Source organism: Rana temporaria, chromosome 6 (genome assembly GCF_905171775.1).
Source record: "Rana temporaria chromosome 6, aRanTem1.1, whole genome shotgun sequence".
In the NCBI taxonomy this organism is placed as follows: domain Eukaryota; kingdom Metazoa; phylum Chordata; class Amphibia; order Anura; family Ranidae; genus Rana; species Rana temporaria.
In genome coordinates, this window is record NC_053494.1 from 126272513 (window position 1) to 126290664 (window position 18152).

The 18152-nt window shown below is 39.9% G+C and overlaps 1 protein-coding gene across 3 annotated transcripts in view; it reads right to left on the minus strand.

The window, feature by feature from the left end:
* Window positions 1–18152, minus strand: part of LOC120943775 (1-phosphatidylinositol 3-phosphate 5-kinase-like) — a 139020-nt gene that overhangs the window by 84925 nt on the left and 35943 nt on the right. For all 3 annotated transcript variants that reach the window (XM_040357320.1, XM_040357321.1, XM_040357319.1), the window contains exons 4-7: window positions 12594–12709; window positions 9109–9280; window positions 4022–4229; window positions 1029–1115 (exon numbers count right to left, since the gene is read on the minus strand). In XM_040357320.1, the coding sequence (XP_040213254.1) occupies window positions 1029–1115; window positions 4022–4229; window positions 9109–9280; window positions 12594–12709 (583 nt within the window). The remainder of the gene's footprint in view (window positions 1–1028; window positions 1116–4021; window positions 4230–9108; window positions 9281–12593; window positions 12710–18152) is intronic.

Here is an 18152-nt window from a genome sequence, read left to right on the forward strand (position 1 = left end):
GTTAGTACAACTCTGCTTTGAATGTGATAAAGGATTACTTTATGCATGCATTGTATAGCACACTATTGACATATTTTAAGATACCTTTACCAACATTTATATTTGTGTTTATTACCATTTGAGGAACAAGCACATTTATTTGAACACCAAGGCAAGTGTATTAAAGAACATTTGAAGAGGCATTATTAGCACTATTCGCAGATTAGGTACAGCAACATTCATTTGGTTTTGTGATCTTTAAAATACTTATCATGGGGTACAGTGCAAGACTTATACATTAACCATTGGTTCTATGTAGGCTAGCAGCAGGTGATTGGGCACTGGCTAGGAGTTCCAAAACGTATTACCATAGCAATCAGCCAGCCCCAGGTGTAACGTCACATCCTGCCTGGTGTCCCACACTGGCTCTACTCACTTCCTGACACATTGGATTTGGTTTCCTTACTGACAACATGCTGTTTGCCGTCACAAGCAGCTCTTTTGGTATACAAATGTCAATCCAATGTGGCATGGCTGCAGCTAAACTCTTTCATTTTAGAAATTTGTGAGTTCGCATTTGACTTTTTAAATCGGAATAAACCCATTGATGCTGCACTTAGTCGGCACCCCCTTGTGTTACTTTTTGTAATATCAGGAGATTCATTCCTGTCTCAGGTGGAGCTGCCTACTGAAGTACAACACCCTTCCTATGGGATTTTTATGCACATATTATGAACTACCTAATGCTACACAAGTGTATCTTTGCATTTCATTTATCTGGGGGGGGGGGGGCAGAGGCTAACTTGTGTGGATGGTGCGTTAGCATTTTGTTTGCACCACAATTGCAAACTGGCATCAACCCTCAAGGAAACCTAGTCTTACCCTTTCTTCATCACTGGGCCTTTTAGGGGTCTAGGCTTTCCCCTTTACAGTGGGAATGCTCTCAAAAGGGTCTTCAAGGACTGGAAACCATGGAAATGGACCATCGCCCTGGACCTGAATAGTGGCTCTGGGGCTCATGACAATATGCAGGTTAATTCCTTACTCACCGATTTCTTGCAGGTGACTTTCCAGGATCTTCTTGAACTGAAGCAAGACGTGCTGTCAGCGGTTTAGTAGAATCCTGGTGAACAAGGCTAAACCAGTATAAAGAGAAGGCAAAATCATCACTTTTCAAACAATAAAAAAAAAATTATAAAAAAAATATAAAATTAGATACATATTAGAAGTTGGATTGAGCCAAATCAATGAACATGTATACTAAACCACATGAAAGTTTACAAACCTTTAACGATAAATTCTAACCTAGACTGCAATACTTGTACTTTTAAATTCCCCTTGCTGAATGAACACTGGCTTTCAATGAAATGTATTACTACACGGTTCTCCCTGTCCATCTTACTTGTTACATCTTGAGCATTCTGCATTCTGCAACATGGCATCTTCTTTTTTGAGGGACAATCTAAATCAAGACCATGAGAACGTTATGTACCATTCAAAGCAGAATGGGGAACTGGGAGTCACAAACCATTCCAACTAATTTAAACCAGCCAACATAGCACCGTTTGCTGTTCTAAAAGTTTAAATACCCTTAATGTGAATCTCTCAAAGCAGTAGGACTGTCACCCCATCCCCCAACCTGGTGTGGCCCCCACCAAATCTTTGACCCATAGTTTGAGTCCCTTTTTAACATATGTTGAAGACAATTCCAAAATGAAGACTGCCAACATTAAACCTCTTACATGACTTCAAGGATTCCCACAAAGCCCCAAACTGAGCAATTTTCCACTATGTTCTATTGTGATATTTTATCCCTGGTCAAAGCCTGGGTATACTCTGTTTATACTCACATCTTAAAAACAGATGTTGAACTGCACACCACTTACCAGCCCTCATCTCTTCCATCCCATCATCACTCAATACTATTAATATGCATAACCTTACCACATAGAAACTAAATGAATCAAAAAGTTTGGATCTACCCTAACTGAAGACGACTGAATGGATATCTAGATACCATAAAAATAAAGAATTGCCAAACAAAACTCAGGATCACTTGTATTACTAAAATATAAAACAAAGCAAAAACCCCAACCTCAACTTGAGCAAAAGCCACACACCTAGGATCGACAGACTACTGCAAAAGATCAGACATTGTGTTCCACACCTTTTTCCAGGCCTCCCACTTCCATCTCAAGATCCTTAATTTTTCCAGCCTCAATTAGAATATTGTACACCACTGCCTCATCAGGAAAGACTTTGTGCTGAAAGGATACCACACACTGTGTGCATTCCACATGATGGACTACAAAGCTAAAAAAAATTAAAAATAAAATAAAACAAGGTCTTGGAATCAATATCCCAATGATCCTCCCTCAAAACAGGGCCTGGCCAATTTAAGTCCAGTGGCTCGGACTCCAGAATCCTCTTCAGGGTATTCCTAGGGAAAAATACTTAAAATCTCCTCAACCATGACTAGGAATTTCTTCTTTTGTGTCCAAGCTCATTGTTTAGTTATATTGTTGTATTTGCTGGCCCCAAATCTTTAGATGCATTATCTAGTTACCTTACCCCAACCCTTCTAAATCCCACTTAATTTATATTTCAAATCAATAGAAATTTGGTAATAGAAGATGGAACCCAGTAAAATGTAAATAAAATGTAGAAAACATGATCAAATTGCACATGACATGCTCATATGCAAGATAATATAAAAATAGAAGTTCACAAACCCAATGATCAGAATGATGATCTACTAGTAGGTCACATATTGTGGTAACTGTCTTTAGAGCTACGTCACCCACTAGCCCTCCATCCAATCAGGTTGATAGTCATGACTGCTGATGTGTTTGGATTGGTCAGTACAAATGGTATCGACAGGGCACAGCCCTAAAGTCAGATTTTAAGTAACTACAAATACAGCAATTCCTTCTTTGGCCCCCTTCTCATTTAGCAGGAAACGTGGATGGACAAGATGAGTGCATGTGCAAGTAGTGAGAACAGGTAGTGTGCTTGTGCCTTCACCGTGATTTTCTCATACAAATAATGTTATACATATCTACTGCACCGTAGACAACAGCTTTCTTCTAACTTATAGGATTATATTACTCCACAGACCAACTGCTGTGTACACAAAATATCCTTTTACATTGTGGTTACCTGTGTGCTCATATGATTGTACACAATTACCAGAACGTTTTCAAAGAAATCCCAACTGACGAGATGGCTGTAGTATTTGCAAAGACACTTATGTTGGGGATGGTAGGAGGTAAAATCTACTGGCGAGCTAGGGATGGGGGTACAGGAATATACATACAGAGACAGAGCTGGAGACTAAAGCCCCATGATCCTAGAAGCTAAAGAGTGTTCTATGTGTCCATGGACACTACTTTAGGCTATTAGAATTTGAGCTTCGGCATCTAGGAGCAGAAAAAATAATATTTTGAGAGTGTTTTTCCCCTCAGCAGTTTTACCTAAATGCTACCAATAGCTTTTTCTGAGCTTACAAAAAACTATTACCAACGTTTAACCAGCATTTTTTCAGCTTAAAAAAATAAATAAATAAAAAATGTGCATGGAGCCTTAAGGTGAGCAGTGGTATCTACACAGTCTACGCTGAGTCAGAGATTAGTGGGTGTGATATTTTCAGGGACATAGCACTTATAAACTAGGAATAGAAAGTGTATTCTTTCCAGGTACAATTTTCTGCTAAATCCGCAAAGGGAGGCACTGACATTTCCAGAGAGGCTGCGTTATTGAATTACGTCCCATGCACACATTTATTCGCTCCGAAATTGCCAACATTTTTTCATGTCCGAGCAGCTGCAGGCATTGGTGTACAGCCACCCAAAATTTTTCCCAAAATGTGCTACTTTTGAATTTGGTGAAGTATTCCATAATCACATACATGCCAAAGCAATCTATATTTACCTAAGTGACAAAAAAAAACAAAAAACACACAACACATACATATATAAAATTTGGGGTTAACATACACTGACAACTGTTGAGAACAATAAATAATCTTAAAAAAAAAATGTACCTTTGCCAGGCAAGGTCTTCCTCTAAAAAAATATTGCGACTGGACTTCCTTCCTCCCACTGGTGTGCGTGGTTCTCCAGGATCCAATACAGAAACAGAACAGGAGGATTCAGACAATGCATTCAGGTCTTCCCCGATGACATGGCTGTCCGTGGAGTGTGCATAGTTTATGGCAATCTTGCAACAGTAAGTACAAGCCCGAAGATCACCTTTAGGACACAGAAATATTGAAATAAAGCCTACCATTAAACTTTTATTTTTATTTTTTTAAACACAGGCTCATTATGTAAAAGAAGTTTATTAAAAACCTTGTGACTCAACCAGCACCTATAAAATGGTGTCATTGTTATTCCCAGGAGTCTTCACAGGCACCAAGTTTTTTTGAAGAATGTATGTCTTTGGCACACAGAATGCAGTTTGAAATTATTAATGTTTTTCAAGTTACAAACTAGGAAAGATTTCAGAAAGTGCACTGTAATTGCCGTTTAGTGGAAATAGAGACACTAAGTTCCAGTCCACACTGGTGCGATGCGAGAAACGCTGTGATTTAGAGCATCATACCTGAAATCATCATACCTGAAATCGCACACTGCAAGGAATTCATGTTTTTGGGAGGGAGTGCAATTATATTGAAAATAAATAAATAAATAAATAAATAAAATAAATAAGTGTGAACACAGGGGTATCATCCCATATATAGTAGCAAAGAGGGAGAATGGGTAATGGAACTTTTAAATATACCCCTGTGTGCACAATTGCATATAAACAAATACATACAATATATGTCTAAAGAATTATGCTTTTTATGAGGTGTAAAATAAAGCCCATGTTGCCATCAATATAGTACATTACAAAACAAGTCTGTGCATAACCTCACCTAGAAGGATTGTAGTATAGTGCCGCTATCCTGGAAGGTGGCAAATGGTAGAGACTTTTGAATGGACAGCAGCACTCCAAAAAACCTTGAAGGTTGTCTTTATTGTAAAACAAATAGAAAATGCACTACAAAACACAGCATAAAATAGGGATGGCAGCCTCACGTTTCACACTATAAATTAGTGCCGAGTCATGATTAAGCACTAATTGATAGTGTGAAACGCGTAGGCTGCCATCCCTATTTTATGCTGTGTTTTGTAGTGCATTTTCTATTTGTTTTACAATAAAGAACCTTCAAGGCTTTTTGGAGTGCGGCTGTTCATTCAAAAGTCTCTACCATTTGCCTCGTGCCCTGCCGGCACCCTTGATCTCCTGAGAAGACATTGATTGCTTAGCATACCCACCTGGAGCGGTAACTCCCTTCTCCCGCTATCCTGGAAGGAGGGGTGAGATATACCAACTCTGATTTGTATACAAGATTGCGTGTGGGTTATTCCCCCTGTGAAGAGGACTTCTTTCATTTGACAGTGGCTTGCATTTATTTGCCTGAGCCAATTAGGCCCCATTTTAGATTTAGAATTATTGCTGCTTTGTGTGTCATTTGTTCATCTTTTACATCTGATATGTGGTGAGCCCTTTAATCGCAGTGCATGCATTATAATCTACCTGGATTTCAGCTTTGATTTACTACAATATTATATACAGATCAACCTCAGACTTTGTTTTACCTGGCCTTGATTATTTAACCCGATGGTTGCCCTTCCATGGTCTGGCAGGCTATTCTTTTAGATCATAGACCCTTTCTCCCCCCCCCCCCCCCCCATCGACACCAAGTATATTATTACATTATTACATTTTGGATCGGTTTTTAAATTGCTTGATCAGTCTCAATGTGTCCAACTCTACTGGTCCTGATGAAGAGGATGATCCGCAAAACGCGTTGACCCTTCTAAAAGACCTTATGCACAGACTTGAAGTATATTATACTACATCCATTTTGTGCAAGCATGCTTTTTTCTTCCCAAAAGGGATGAATTGATATGCAATACTAAAAAGATAAACAATTTTTTAAACAATTTTTTCAAGAGGAATGGCAAGAATAGTTAAAATGTTATAATCTGACCTGTACCAACACTCCAATAATAGGTTAGTATATATTTTTTTGATACGATGAAGGATTTTCTTTTTGGTTAGAGATCAGTTTTTAAATTGTTTGATCAGTCTCAATGTGCCGAACTCTACTGGTCCTGACGAAGCGGATGATCCACAAAATATGTTGACCCTTCTAGAAGACCTTATGCACAGACTTGTTTGTAATGTACTATACATATGCTTTTCATAATGTGTAAAATAGAGACAAAATAATTTGACATATTGTATGCATTTGTTTATATGCAATTGTGCACACAGGGGTATATTTAAAGTCCCAATACCCCATCTCCCTCTTTGATAGAGATAATATACACACACACACTTTTTTTTTATCTAAATATATCAGAAATGTTTGTGTTGGCACAACTAGGTTCTGTCATTTATATTTTCCCTACCTTTACATGCCCCCCTCATATTAACAATGAGTGATTTTTGAGTGTAGAGGGGGGGGCAGGCTGGTAGGAACACAAGCAGAAATGAAAGAATGACATAATTAAAGTACAACGGTGAGACCCAAGATAGAGGTCTTATTTATTAAGCTCAAGAAGCTTTTGGAGCAAAAATCTCACTTTTACAGGCATAGTTTTTAAAATCATACATAGATGCAAAAATTGTCACAATATGATTACAGATTCAAGTTTTACGTTTTTCCCCACCACTGTTAATCCTTTGGCTCTTATGAAGAAAAAAAATATATATAATAATAATAATAAAAAATGGGAACAAAATCTGACAGCATGCTCTTTGAACATGCTTGAATATCTTAAACATTCTGAAACAGAATTATCTGAATTAGGAGGAAATTCAGCCCATTAGTTTACAACTCTTATCATAAAACTTCCAGAAACAGGATAAGGAGCTCAAAGACTTTATTGACAAATAGAACAATCAGTTGGTGGATAGCAAAGGACACGATAGCATTTAGAAAACGGGTTGGGCATATAGATGGCCTATAAACAATGGTCAGCAAATTAACAGAAAGCGAACCCAAAAAAAAAAAGTAAAAATGATGGCAATATGTCAGATATCTCTTCCTCATCCTCTGTTGTATATTTTCAGCAATCTTCTAGACAGCATTCCAGGCAAGGTCATACTGATCCTACTTGACGGAAATCCAGAACAGGTGAAGGTACACGTGGTGGTCACATACTCCAAATACACGCTCTGAGTTCTTTAAGAAAAAACCCCCTCCTTCCTCTGAATCGGAGGATTCAACACGGTCACGTGCTGATAGTTATATGGGGAATCCTTCATCAGGGTAACCATTCGCACAAATCTGGAGTCCCCCATATACCTATGGTGGGACCGCCGCCAAAAGATTCCAAAATATCACATCGCACTGTCCCTTTAGGGAACCCAGACACTGTTCACACAACACAACACAACTAGATAACTAATGCCGCGTACACACGATCGGTTCGTCTGAAAACGGTCCATCAGACCGTTTTCAGTCGACGAACCGATCTTGTGTGGGCCCCATCGGTGAAAAAAACTTAGAACCTGTTTTAAAATTATCTGATGGTTAAAAAAAACGATAGAAAAAAAAAAAAAATAGTGTCTGTGGGGAATACATCGGTTAAAAATCAACACATGCTCGGAATCAAGTCGACGCATGCTCGCAAGCATTGAACTTCATTTTTCTCAGCACGTCGTTGTGTTTTACGTCACCGCGTTCTGACACGATCGGTTTTTTAACTGATGGTGTGTAGGCAAGACTGATGAAAGTCAGCTTCATCGGATATCTGATGAAAAAATCCATCAGACCGTTTTCATCGGATGAACCGATCGTGTGTACAGGGCATAACACAGGATGCACAAACGCAGCATTTGATATCATTAACCTCACTGATCTTTCCTTTTCTAATGAACTATCAGTCGTAAAATTGGGTTTGAATCTCTGTCCTGTCCAAAACTTGGACAAATTCAATGTTAAGGACTTGCAACTTTTCGTTTGTAAACAAAAAAACTTTAAATCGTTTTTTGCAACACCATCTCAGAAGACAGTGACTAGATCTAAATCTGAATATGGCAATTATACTGGAGCAGATTATCAGACACTCAAGACACTTACCCTCCTGGAACAAGGTGGGGTCTGGGACAGTCCTGGAGAGAGGTTTCAGGCCTGTGAAACCACTAATACTAACAGACCATAATCGGTCCAAGAATACAAAAAACAAATCATGTTCATTGCCCTCTACCAGTAATCAGAGTCAAGCTTTTCTTAGATTTGATTATGCAAGATATTGAAAGTATGCAGGGCCCCAAATTTGTCTAGAGGTCAAAAACAGGGCTTTGAGACCCTTTAACAAAGTAATGATATTGTGATTAAACCCACAGATAAAAGGGGACAACATTGTCATAATGCAGGAGACCCAGTATGTGGCAATGTGTACAAATTTTTGCCCTAATTCAGACATGAAACGGAGCAAAAGACGCACAGGACCCTTCCTGCTGTGTGCTCTACAGCCACCCCAGGATTGTGTTAACTGGCTCCATTAAGAGCCAGTCACAATCACATGTCATGTGAATTGAATGCGGGGAAACCAGCATCCAAATAATTCGCATAAGTGTGACCACAGCCTTACAAGTTATCAGGGGCGATTTCAAATTTGGTAGACGATAAAGCGAACTTCTAATGCCAAGGTATTTTTCCTGGGACTTCTAGCATCCCCCACTGACATATATGATCTCTGCTTTGAATTTCATGAATGTTTGTCAGCTAGTCCATCCCACTGGCAGAGAGTTCACTTTCTATTTGTGCCCACATTATTCTTTCAAGACTTTCCTTACCCCTGCTGCCCCATGTCCCAGATAACATTCGCAGTCAAAAGGTGATGGAAAACTCGAAATTCACATCTTATTTGGTAAAGAACGATGATTTTCGGTAAATGTTGGAACAAACTTGGAGCGAATATGAACTCTCTAAACAGTGGCCACATAACTAACCCAAATCTTTTCTGGGAGGCAGGCAAGGATTTTGTCAGAGACAACATACTCATACACCATCCAGTACAAGAAACATTCTCTGAAATAAATAAATAAAATCATGCTTTTACCAACCTGTATAACCCATGAATTTCCCAGGAATCTCCTGGTTGCAGCAGCGGCTGCAGAAGATCTGACCACAAAGTCGACAGTGATGCCTCCGACGGAAAGTGGTAAACTTCTCGCTGCAATCATAACACTCTTTACACTGGTTATCGGGCATCCAGTACTGCTTTAAGTCGCTGTCCTGGTTTAAAGATTAAAAGCACAAAAACATAAAATTTTCTTGACCCAATTATGTGAGCTACATTTACTTTAAGACCCAACCCGAAAACCACAAACAGAAAGGTTCCGTAAAACAAGCTCACGGTTGGTTACTGCCTACTTCAACTTAGTTATGATTTCTTTTCAGCAGGAGCCATTCACTTTTATGGTACCCAGAACATCCCACACCGACAGACTACGCCCATGGTGGTTCCTGGGTGTTCTCTCTTCCCAGGACCCCTGGACCTGCAAATTGTCTCAACATTTTGGAGCAGGAAGAGCTCAGGGAACATCCAATCCCCTTTTCTGCAACTAATGAACATTGAAAGAAAAGTTTATTATATATCACTTCTGGGTCAGGAGCGGTCATTCCCCAGGCTACTGTAACCAGAGTAGATGCAGTGCAGGACAGAAGAGACACTGGGGGTCTCCATAATAAGGATCTGTCACTACCCAATGCCATCATATTGAGGGCATATTAGCCTCTTTGCAATAGCAATAAAGTGGGGGGGGGTGGAGTGTAACATATATATGTAGTGGGGGCATTTTTGCCTTTTAATCTTGTGTTAATGTTGTGCAGTATTGTTTGACTATTGCTATAAAAATTCTATAAATTGGTATTTGGCACCATCTAGTGGTTAAAATGTGAAATGGACTTCATTCATTTTGTTTTCAAGAACATGGTGAGGTATTATGCAAATCACCTACCCATGAACACTTGGGGCTGAAGTGCATGCTGGGAAGGAGATAAAAAAAAAACCTGTAGCGGCCATCCTAGGTCTCTTGTTCCTGGGACGCAAGGCCTGCAGCAGAGCGCTGTGTGTGCGTGTGTGTGTGTGTGTGTGTGTGTGTGTGTGTGTGTTCCACAGAGCTCTGGCCTACATTTTGCTGATCAAACCAGCGACTCTTGGAGGAGGTAACTGAGAACCCCTGGTCGTCTGTGAAAGAGAACAACGCAGCAGTGTAATCAAACTAGCGACTCTTGAAGGAGGTAACCGAAAACTCCTGGTCATCTGTGAAGCAGAACAGCGTGACAGTGTGGTCGCAGCAAACAGACTGAGAGCCTGTGGAGTGGAGGCATCCATCTGCTTGGACATCGTGTGGTGAGAGGGCTGATGCCCAGAACTTTGTACTGCTTTTCACACACCTAGACTTACTGCATAGTGTTGCTGGGACCGGTAGTCCCACAGAACAGTTCAGTTCAATAGAGCCACATGTGCATAGGCCTCAAGCCTGAATTGATAGTTTGGTGACTGCTGCTGAAGGTGCGCTTCTGGGAAGGAGTGCACAGATACTTTTCACAATTTAAACTACAGTTCCATGTTGTTCTACATTGCTTATTGATCAGTATGCCTTTTGGATTACAATCTTTGCCTCACGATAGCTAGCAGAAGAAACAAGTCCAGAGACTGTGCTGTATTCTTATCGCAAGGTCTTGCACTGCTACCACTTACTAGAGACTGTAAGGGAGGGGGGGGGGGGGAATATGGAATTCATTATACTGTGATATATCATTCTTGCCAAATACTGTGTGCCGCATAGTGGGTTTCATAGTGTCTACATGGTGTGCTGGAAGTGGGAAGGTGCCCAGTGCTGAGGTTGTTGCCTGAACATTAATCCCCCTTGGAGACACCCCTGCTGAAGCAATACAGGTGGCTCTCAGGCGATTGTTGTATACAAATTGTGATTCCATGTTAATGATAAAACCTGTTCTAGTAAAGTTACTTTTTGCTTTAACATAATCTGTTGTGAGGCTTGTTAATTTTCCAAGCAGGTGTAACAGTGAATGCCCGGGTGACAACACAGGTAAAGTGAATATAAATCGGTGTCTATGTACCTGTCTTATTATTGAGCTTTACAATCAGCACTGCACCACAGCTGTGTCAAGGGGAGTGAGACCAAATTATTGGGGGGTGTTAAAGCAGAGTACAGGCCCAATCCATTACCAGCGGCTCCTTCGGGGGTAGCGCTACATATATAAAAAAATAATAATCTCACACACACACACACACACACACACACACTATATTGGCAAAAGTATTGTGATGCCTGCCTTTGTGCGCACACACACAAACTTTAATGGCATCTTAGTCTGTAGAGTTTAGGCGTGTGTCTATGGGAAGGTTTGACCATTCTTCCAGAAGCGCACTTGTGAGGTCAGGCACCGATGTTGGATGAGAAGGCCTGGCTCGCAGTTTAAATTCATCCCAAAGGTGTTCTATCAGGTTGAGGTCAGGACTGTGCAGGGCAGTCAAGTTCCTCCACCCCAAACTTGCTCATCCAGGTCTTTATGGACCTCGCTTTGTGCACTGGTCCAAATCATTTTGTAGAGGGGGGAGGGATCGTGGCGAGGGGTTGGGCTTGGCTCCTTAGTTTCAGTGAAGGGAACTCTTAAAGAGGAAGTCAACTTCCATCTTTAAATTTAACCTCTAGGTAAGCCTATAATTACCTATATGTACCTTACCTATATGTACTGTAAATATATCCTAAAAGTTTAGGAGATATTTATTGTACATGCAGCCAGTAACATCACTGGTGCCCTTTCTTTAGACCGGTGGCTCCTGCAGTCGCAGAGCCAGAGTCTGCAAACACGGAAGCAAGATGGTTGAAGATAGAAGATGACATTGCATTGGTGAAAGTCTTTGTTTTCAAGTTTCACATAAAGTGCTATTATGCGATGCATACTGGCACACTATGCCTCCACTGTGCAGGTAAGAGAAATAAAAACATTTAGCGGTTTACAACTGCTTTAAGGTGTCAACATACCAAGACATTTTGGACAATTTCATGCTCCCAACTTTGTGAAAACAGTTTGGGGATGGCTCCGTCCTGCTCCAACATGACTGCACACCAGTGTACAGACCAAGATGCCATTAAAAAGGTTTTTATATTATACCCCCCCCCCAAAATTATATATATATATATATATATATATATATATATATATATATATATATATATATATATATATATATATATATATATATATATATATATATTATTATTTTTTTATATACGAAACAAATAAAAGGAGTACCCGCGTTACCCCTGCCTGAATGTGAAAATGTGCATAGGCCATGCAAGTGTATGCAAGCATATTTCACCACATATGCAAGGCATCACGAGAGAGCAAATCATTTTAAAGCCATAATGTGTGGTTACCTCAAAATCTGTAAAGATTTTAAAGCATTGCCTATGGACAATTGTCATAGTACAAAAGTGGTTACCTTTATCCAAACGAAAAGGATATTACTTACAGTATATTCTTATCTATCTTCTAAGAAAATAAGATTTACCTGGCTCTTTCCTTCCATAATCTCCTTTAAACGTTTGAGCACAGTACTCAGACTGCGGAGCTGTACGGCAGTGCGTGGATCGTGACCCAAGGGTGGTTCTACCTTTCTTCTTGTTTCTGGAAAATTGAAAAGGACACACAATTTGCCCACAATTCATATGCAGTTTAACCAAAACACATAGTGTCGGTAGGAGCCTGATCACACATTTTTTAACTGCAAAATCATGTGCAGGTATTATTACAAAAAAGTAAACTTGGCCTTTAGCGATCAACTTATGGGTGGAACTGCATATAGATATGCATAGTTCAAAGTTAATCATTGGAGTTTGTTATAGACCACCCAATGTTAACGAGGAGGTGGAGACTCAGCTCTTTGCACAGATGAAAAGGGTTTCAAGGGCTGGGACAGTGATAATAATGGGGTATTTTAACTACCCAGAAATTGACTGGAGTAATGGCACTGCTGGGACAGTTAAAGGGCAAAAATGTACAACATTTTTGAGCCCCCAACTAGGAATGATGCTCTGTTGGACCTGGTAATCTCAAACCATGCAGAGCTCATTACCAATGTTCAGATAAAAGGAACACCTGGGCAGCAGTGATCATAACATGATTTCATTTGATGTTGGCTGCAAGCAAGAAATACATACAGGAAAGATAACACTTAACTTCAAGAGAGCAAATTTTCCAAGGATGAGGGCTGCTCTCCAGGTCTTAGACTGGGAGGGAATATTGCATCGATAAACACAGAACAGAAATGGGAATTCTTCAAAAAGACGGTTTGAGACCTCACTGCAAAGTATATTTCCTTAGGTTTTATTTTTAGCCTTTTAAACTTATTGCCCATATGGCTCACAATCAAAGTTAACCACTAGCCGACCGCGCACCGCCGTTCTACGTCGGCAGGTCGGCTCGGCTGGGCGAGAGCACGTAGTATAACGTCCTCTCAGCCACCACTAGGGGCTCGCCCCCGACTCCCGTGCGTGTGCCCGAGCGATCGCCGCCAGGCACACGCGATCGCTCGGTACAGAGCGGGGACCGGGAGCTGTGTGTGTAAACACACAGCTCTCGGTCCTGTCAGCAGGGGAAATGCTGATCTTCTGTTCATACAACGAATGAACAGAGGATCAGTGTTTCCCCTAGTGAGGCCACCCCCCCCCCCCCACAGTAAGAACACACCCAGGCATACTTAACCCCTTCCCCGCCCCCTAGTGTTAACCCCTTCACTGCCAGTGGCATTTTTATAGTAATCCAATGCATTTTTATAGCACTGATCGCTATAAAAATGCCAATGGTCTCAAAAGTGTCCGAAGTGTCCGCCATAATGTCGCAATGCCGAAAAAAAAAACCGCTGATCGCCGCCATTACTAGTAAAAAATATATATTAATAAAAATGACATAAAAATACCCCCTATTTTGTAAACGCTATAACTTTTGCGCAAACCAATCAATAAACGCTTATTGTGATTTTTTTTACGAAAAATATGTAGAAGAATACGTATCGGCCTAAACTGAGGAAAAAAAATGTTTTTTTATATATTTTTGGGGGAAATTTATTAGAGCAAAAAGTAAAAAATATTGCTTTTTTTCAAAATTGTCGCTCTATTTTTGTTTATAGCGCAAAAAAATAAAAACCGCAGAGGTAATCAAATACCACCAAAAGAAAGCTCTATTTGTGGGAAAAAAAAAAGGACGCCAATTTTGTTTGGGAGCCACGTCGCACGACCGCGCAATTGTCTGTTAAAGCGACGCAGTCCCGAATCGCAAAAAGTACTCTGGTCTTTGGGCAGCAATATGGTCCGGGGGGTAAGTGGTTAAAGCGATCTCCACCCTCATTTACACTATACCTCCATATTACTACCGCTGAATCGGCCATTTACATTTTAAATTATCATATGTGTACCTTATATTTGAGCCTTGGTTCCGGTCTGCCCCCCCTCGGGTTTTAGACGGGTTTTCTGGCGTTTCCTGCGCCGCGCTGTGCCTGCTGGGAGCTATTGTCAGAGCTCGTAATATTCTGCTGATATCAAACACTGCGCGACTTCATTTTGGAGGAAGTGACGCGGATGTAAACAAAGGAAGGGGCGGGCGTTTTAAACTTCTCCATTACAGCACAGACGCTCACGCTGCCGGGCACATTCGCCAGTGCGCATGCACGAGATCGAGCGGTGGATGCTGGGACAGCATCCACCGCAAATAGGAAGTAGCTCCTTGTTGGAATCGAGCGCCCAAAGCCAAGATGGCCACGGGACGCGAACGAGAATAACAGCGGAGGGGCGGACGAAAACCGGAAACGTGAGTTTAGCACAGCAGTGCTAATACACATTTTAATTTGCAATAAAAAAAAACGATTAAGCCGTGGGAGATCCGCTTTAACAAAAACTATAAACAGTAGGAAAAGAGCTTTTAAATTATATATATATATATATATATATATATATATATATATATATATATATATATATATATATATATATATATATATATATATATATATATATATATATATATATATATATATATATATATATATATATATATATATATATATATATATATATATATATATATATATATATATATATATATATATATATATATATATATATATATATATATACATACATGAAGGAACACTAGCGTCGCTTAAATGTTACAAAGAATTTAACAAAATATGTAAAAAGGAAAAATCAAGAATGCAAAAAAAAAAAAAAACGGACAGATTGCAAAGGATAGGACAAAAATTCTTCAAATACATTAATAGTAAAAAGGTCAGGTCTGCGCGTGTAGGCCCTTTACAAAATAATCTAAAGTGGGTGACTGGGAACAAAGGGAAGGCCAATTTATTAAATACTTTCTTCAGCTCTGTGTATAAAAAAAAAAAAAAAAAAAAAAGAAGACACAGCCCCAAATGATCCACAATGGATCAAAAGTGATATGGTTCAGAAATATTTAGACAGAATAAAGGTGGATAAAGCACCTGGACCAGATGGCATCCACCCACGGATCCTAAAATAATTGAGCTTGGTAATTTCAAAGCCATTGTATCAAATTTTTTTAGGGACTCATTAATAACGGGAATAGTACCGCTGGATTGGCGCAGGGCGAACGTGGTGCCTATATATTTAAAAAGGGAACAAAGTCTTTACCAACTATAGACCGGTTAGTTTAACTTCTATAGTTGGGAAGATACTGGAGCATTTAATAAAAGACCACAGAGATGAGTTCTTGCTGTAAAAACACTATTTAAGCAACAGACAGCATGGATTCATGAAAGACAGAAGTTGACAGACAAACCGGATTTATTTTTATGAAGAGGAAAGTAAAACCTTGGACAGAGGGGTGGCGGTGGACATGGTATACCTGGATTTTGCAAAAGCATTTGATACAGTTCCACACACATGGGGCTCATGTGTAAGGTAAAGTCTACAGGCTGGGAAATATCAGTTTGTAAATGGATAGAAAACTGGCTAAAAGATTTCAGACCAGTGGTGGTTAATGATTCTTACTCTGAATGGCCTAAGGTTATCAGTGGTGTACCCCAAGGTTCAGTGCTGGAACCCTTACTTTTTAATAACTTTATAAATTATATTGGGTCTGGGATCAAAAGATTTCTGTCTTTGCCTATGACACCAAGCTAAGCAGTGGAATAACGTCCTTTCAGGATGGCTGCAATTTACAAGCCGACCTCAATGTTCTGTCTAATTGGGTGACAATGTGGCAGATGAGGTTTAATGTTGATAAACTTAAAGTTATGCACTTGGGGGGCCCAAGAATATGCATGCATCATACATACTAGGGGAAGTAAAACTGGGGGAATCCGTAATGAAGGATCTGGGGGTTTTGGTAGATCATAAGCTCAATAATGGCATACAATGCCAGGCTGCTGTTTCCAAAGCAAGCAAAGTCCTTTCAGTGAGAGAGCGAAACTGAATTTTGCCCCTGTTCAAGTCATTAGTAAGACCTCATCTGGAATATGCAGTTCAGTTTTGGGCACCAGTTCTCAAAAAGGATATTGTGGAACTGGAGAAAGTGCAGAGAAGGGCAACCAAACTGATAAGAGGCATGGAGGAGCTCAGCTACGAGGAAAGATTGGGAGGAATAGAATTTATGAGATATGACAAAACATGTACAAATATATAAGGGGTCCATATAGTGAACTTGGTGTTGAGTTATTCACATTCCGTTCAACACAGGAGGACAAGGGGGCACTCTTTATGTCTAGACGAAAATAGATTTCATCTCCAAATACGGAAAGGTTTCTATGCAGTAAGAGCTGTGAAAATGTGGAACAGACTCACTCCAGAGGTGGTTCTGGCCAGCTCAGTAGTGCTTTAAGAAATGTCTGGACACTTTCCTAAAAGTACATATATAACGGAGTACTAACATTTATAGGTAAAGTTGATCCAGGGAAGATACGATTGCCTCTCGGGGGATCAGGAAGGAATTTTTTCCCCTGCTGTAGCAAATTGAAGCTTGCTCTGCTGGGGTTTTTTGCCTTCCTCTGGATCAACTGGATATAGAATTGGGTATATGGGATTGTACGATATTTTATTTAACTATGGTTGAACTAGATGGAATTGTGTCTAGTTTCAACCTAACTATGTAACCTACAGCACTATGAGCACTAACCAGAAAAAAAAATGAAATCTAACAGGGTTTGAATTTTACTGGGCTTTTAAGACAAAACTGGAATTTAAAGAATGAGTCCCCAGTGCCCCTTAAGAATTTTACATTTAAAATATTTTTTTTCCCCAAAACAAGTTGAACTTTTACACATTCCAAGCTCACATGTCAGAAAACATTTAGTGCAATTTCTGTGCCATTATGTGATCTATTAGATATACAGCCGACAGCACTTCCTAGAGAACTCAGGAACTGTTCACATAATTTCCAGGTACGCCGGCCTCTGTGTCTACGAGAGTCTGAGTCTCCAGGAAGCGCTGGGAGCCACCATCACCCGGAAATCTCTGGCCACATACAAAGTGTTACTGTACACCAGCGGCTTCAATGTACATATAACAGTGGCTTATACATGGATGAGCAGCAGACTCAATCACATTGTGAGTGCAATTCTCTTTTGTTTTTTAAACATTCGTATATCAAGACACAGTGCTCGTATATCAAAGCACATTGGAAAATAAAATGTTGCTAGTCTTTCAAAATGCTTGTAAACCACGTTACTCGCAAACCAAGGTTTCACTGAATGAATGAAAAAAAAAAAGAAGAAGGAGGTGATGGAACCTTCTACTGTAGTGTACAATCTACAGCAAAAAACACCCAACCCATTAATGCTGATTGAAGAGTCATGGGGCATCAACAGACAACACTTTACTGACTTAGCACAGCTACTCACTGAATGAATGTTAAATTGCTTAAATTCAAAAACTGAAAGCAAACCTTAAGATGTACATACCACAAACAAATGCAGTTCTATTCACAATGTATTTTCTCCATACGAAGGGGCTAGATTCAGTCATTTTCAGTATGATTGTATTCCGAGTAGTGGGGGGCAAAATGTGCCAGCACCAGTTATGTCCTCTTCATTCACAGAAACAGC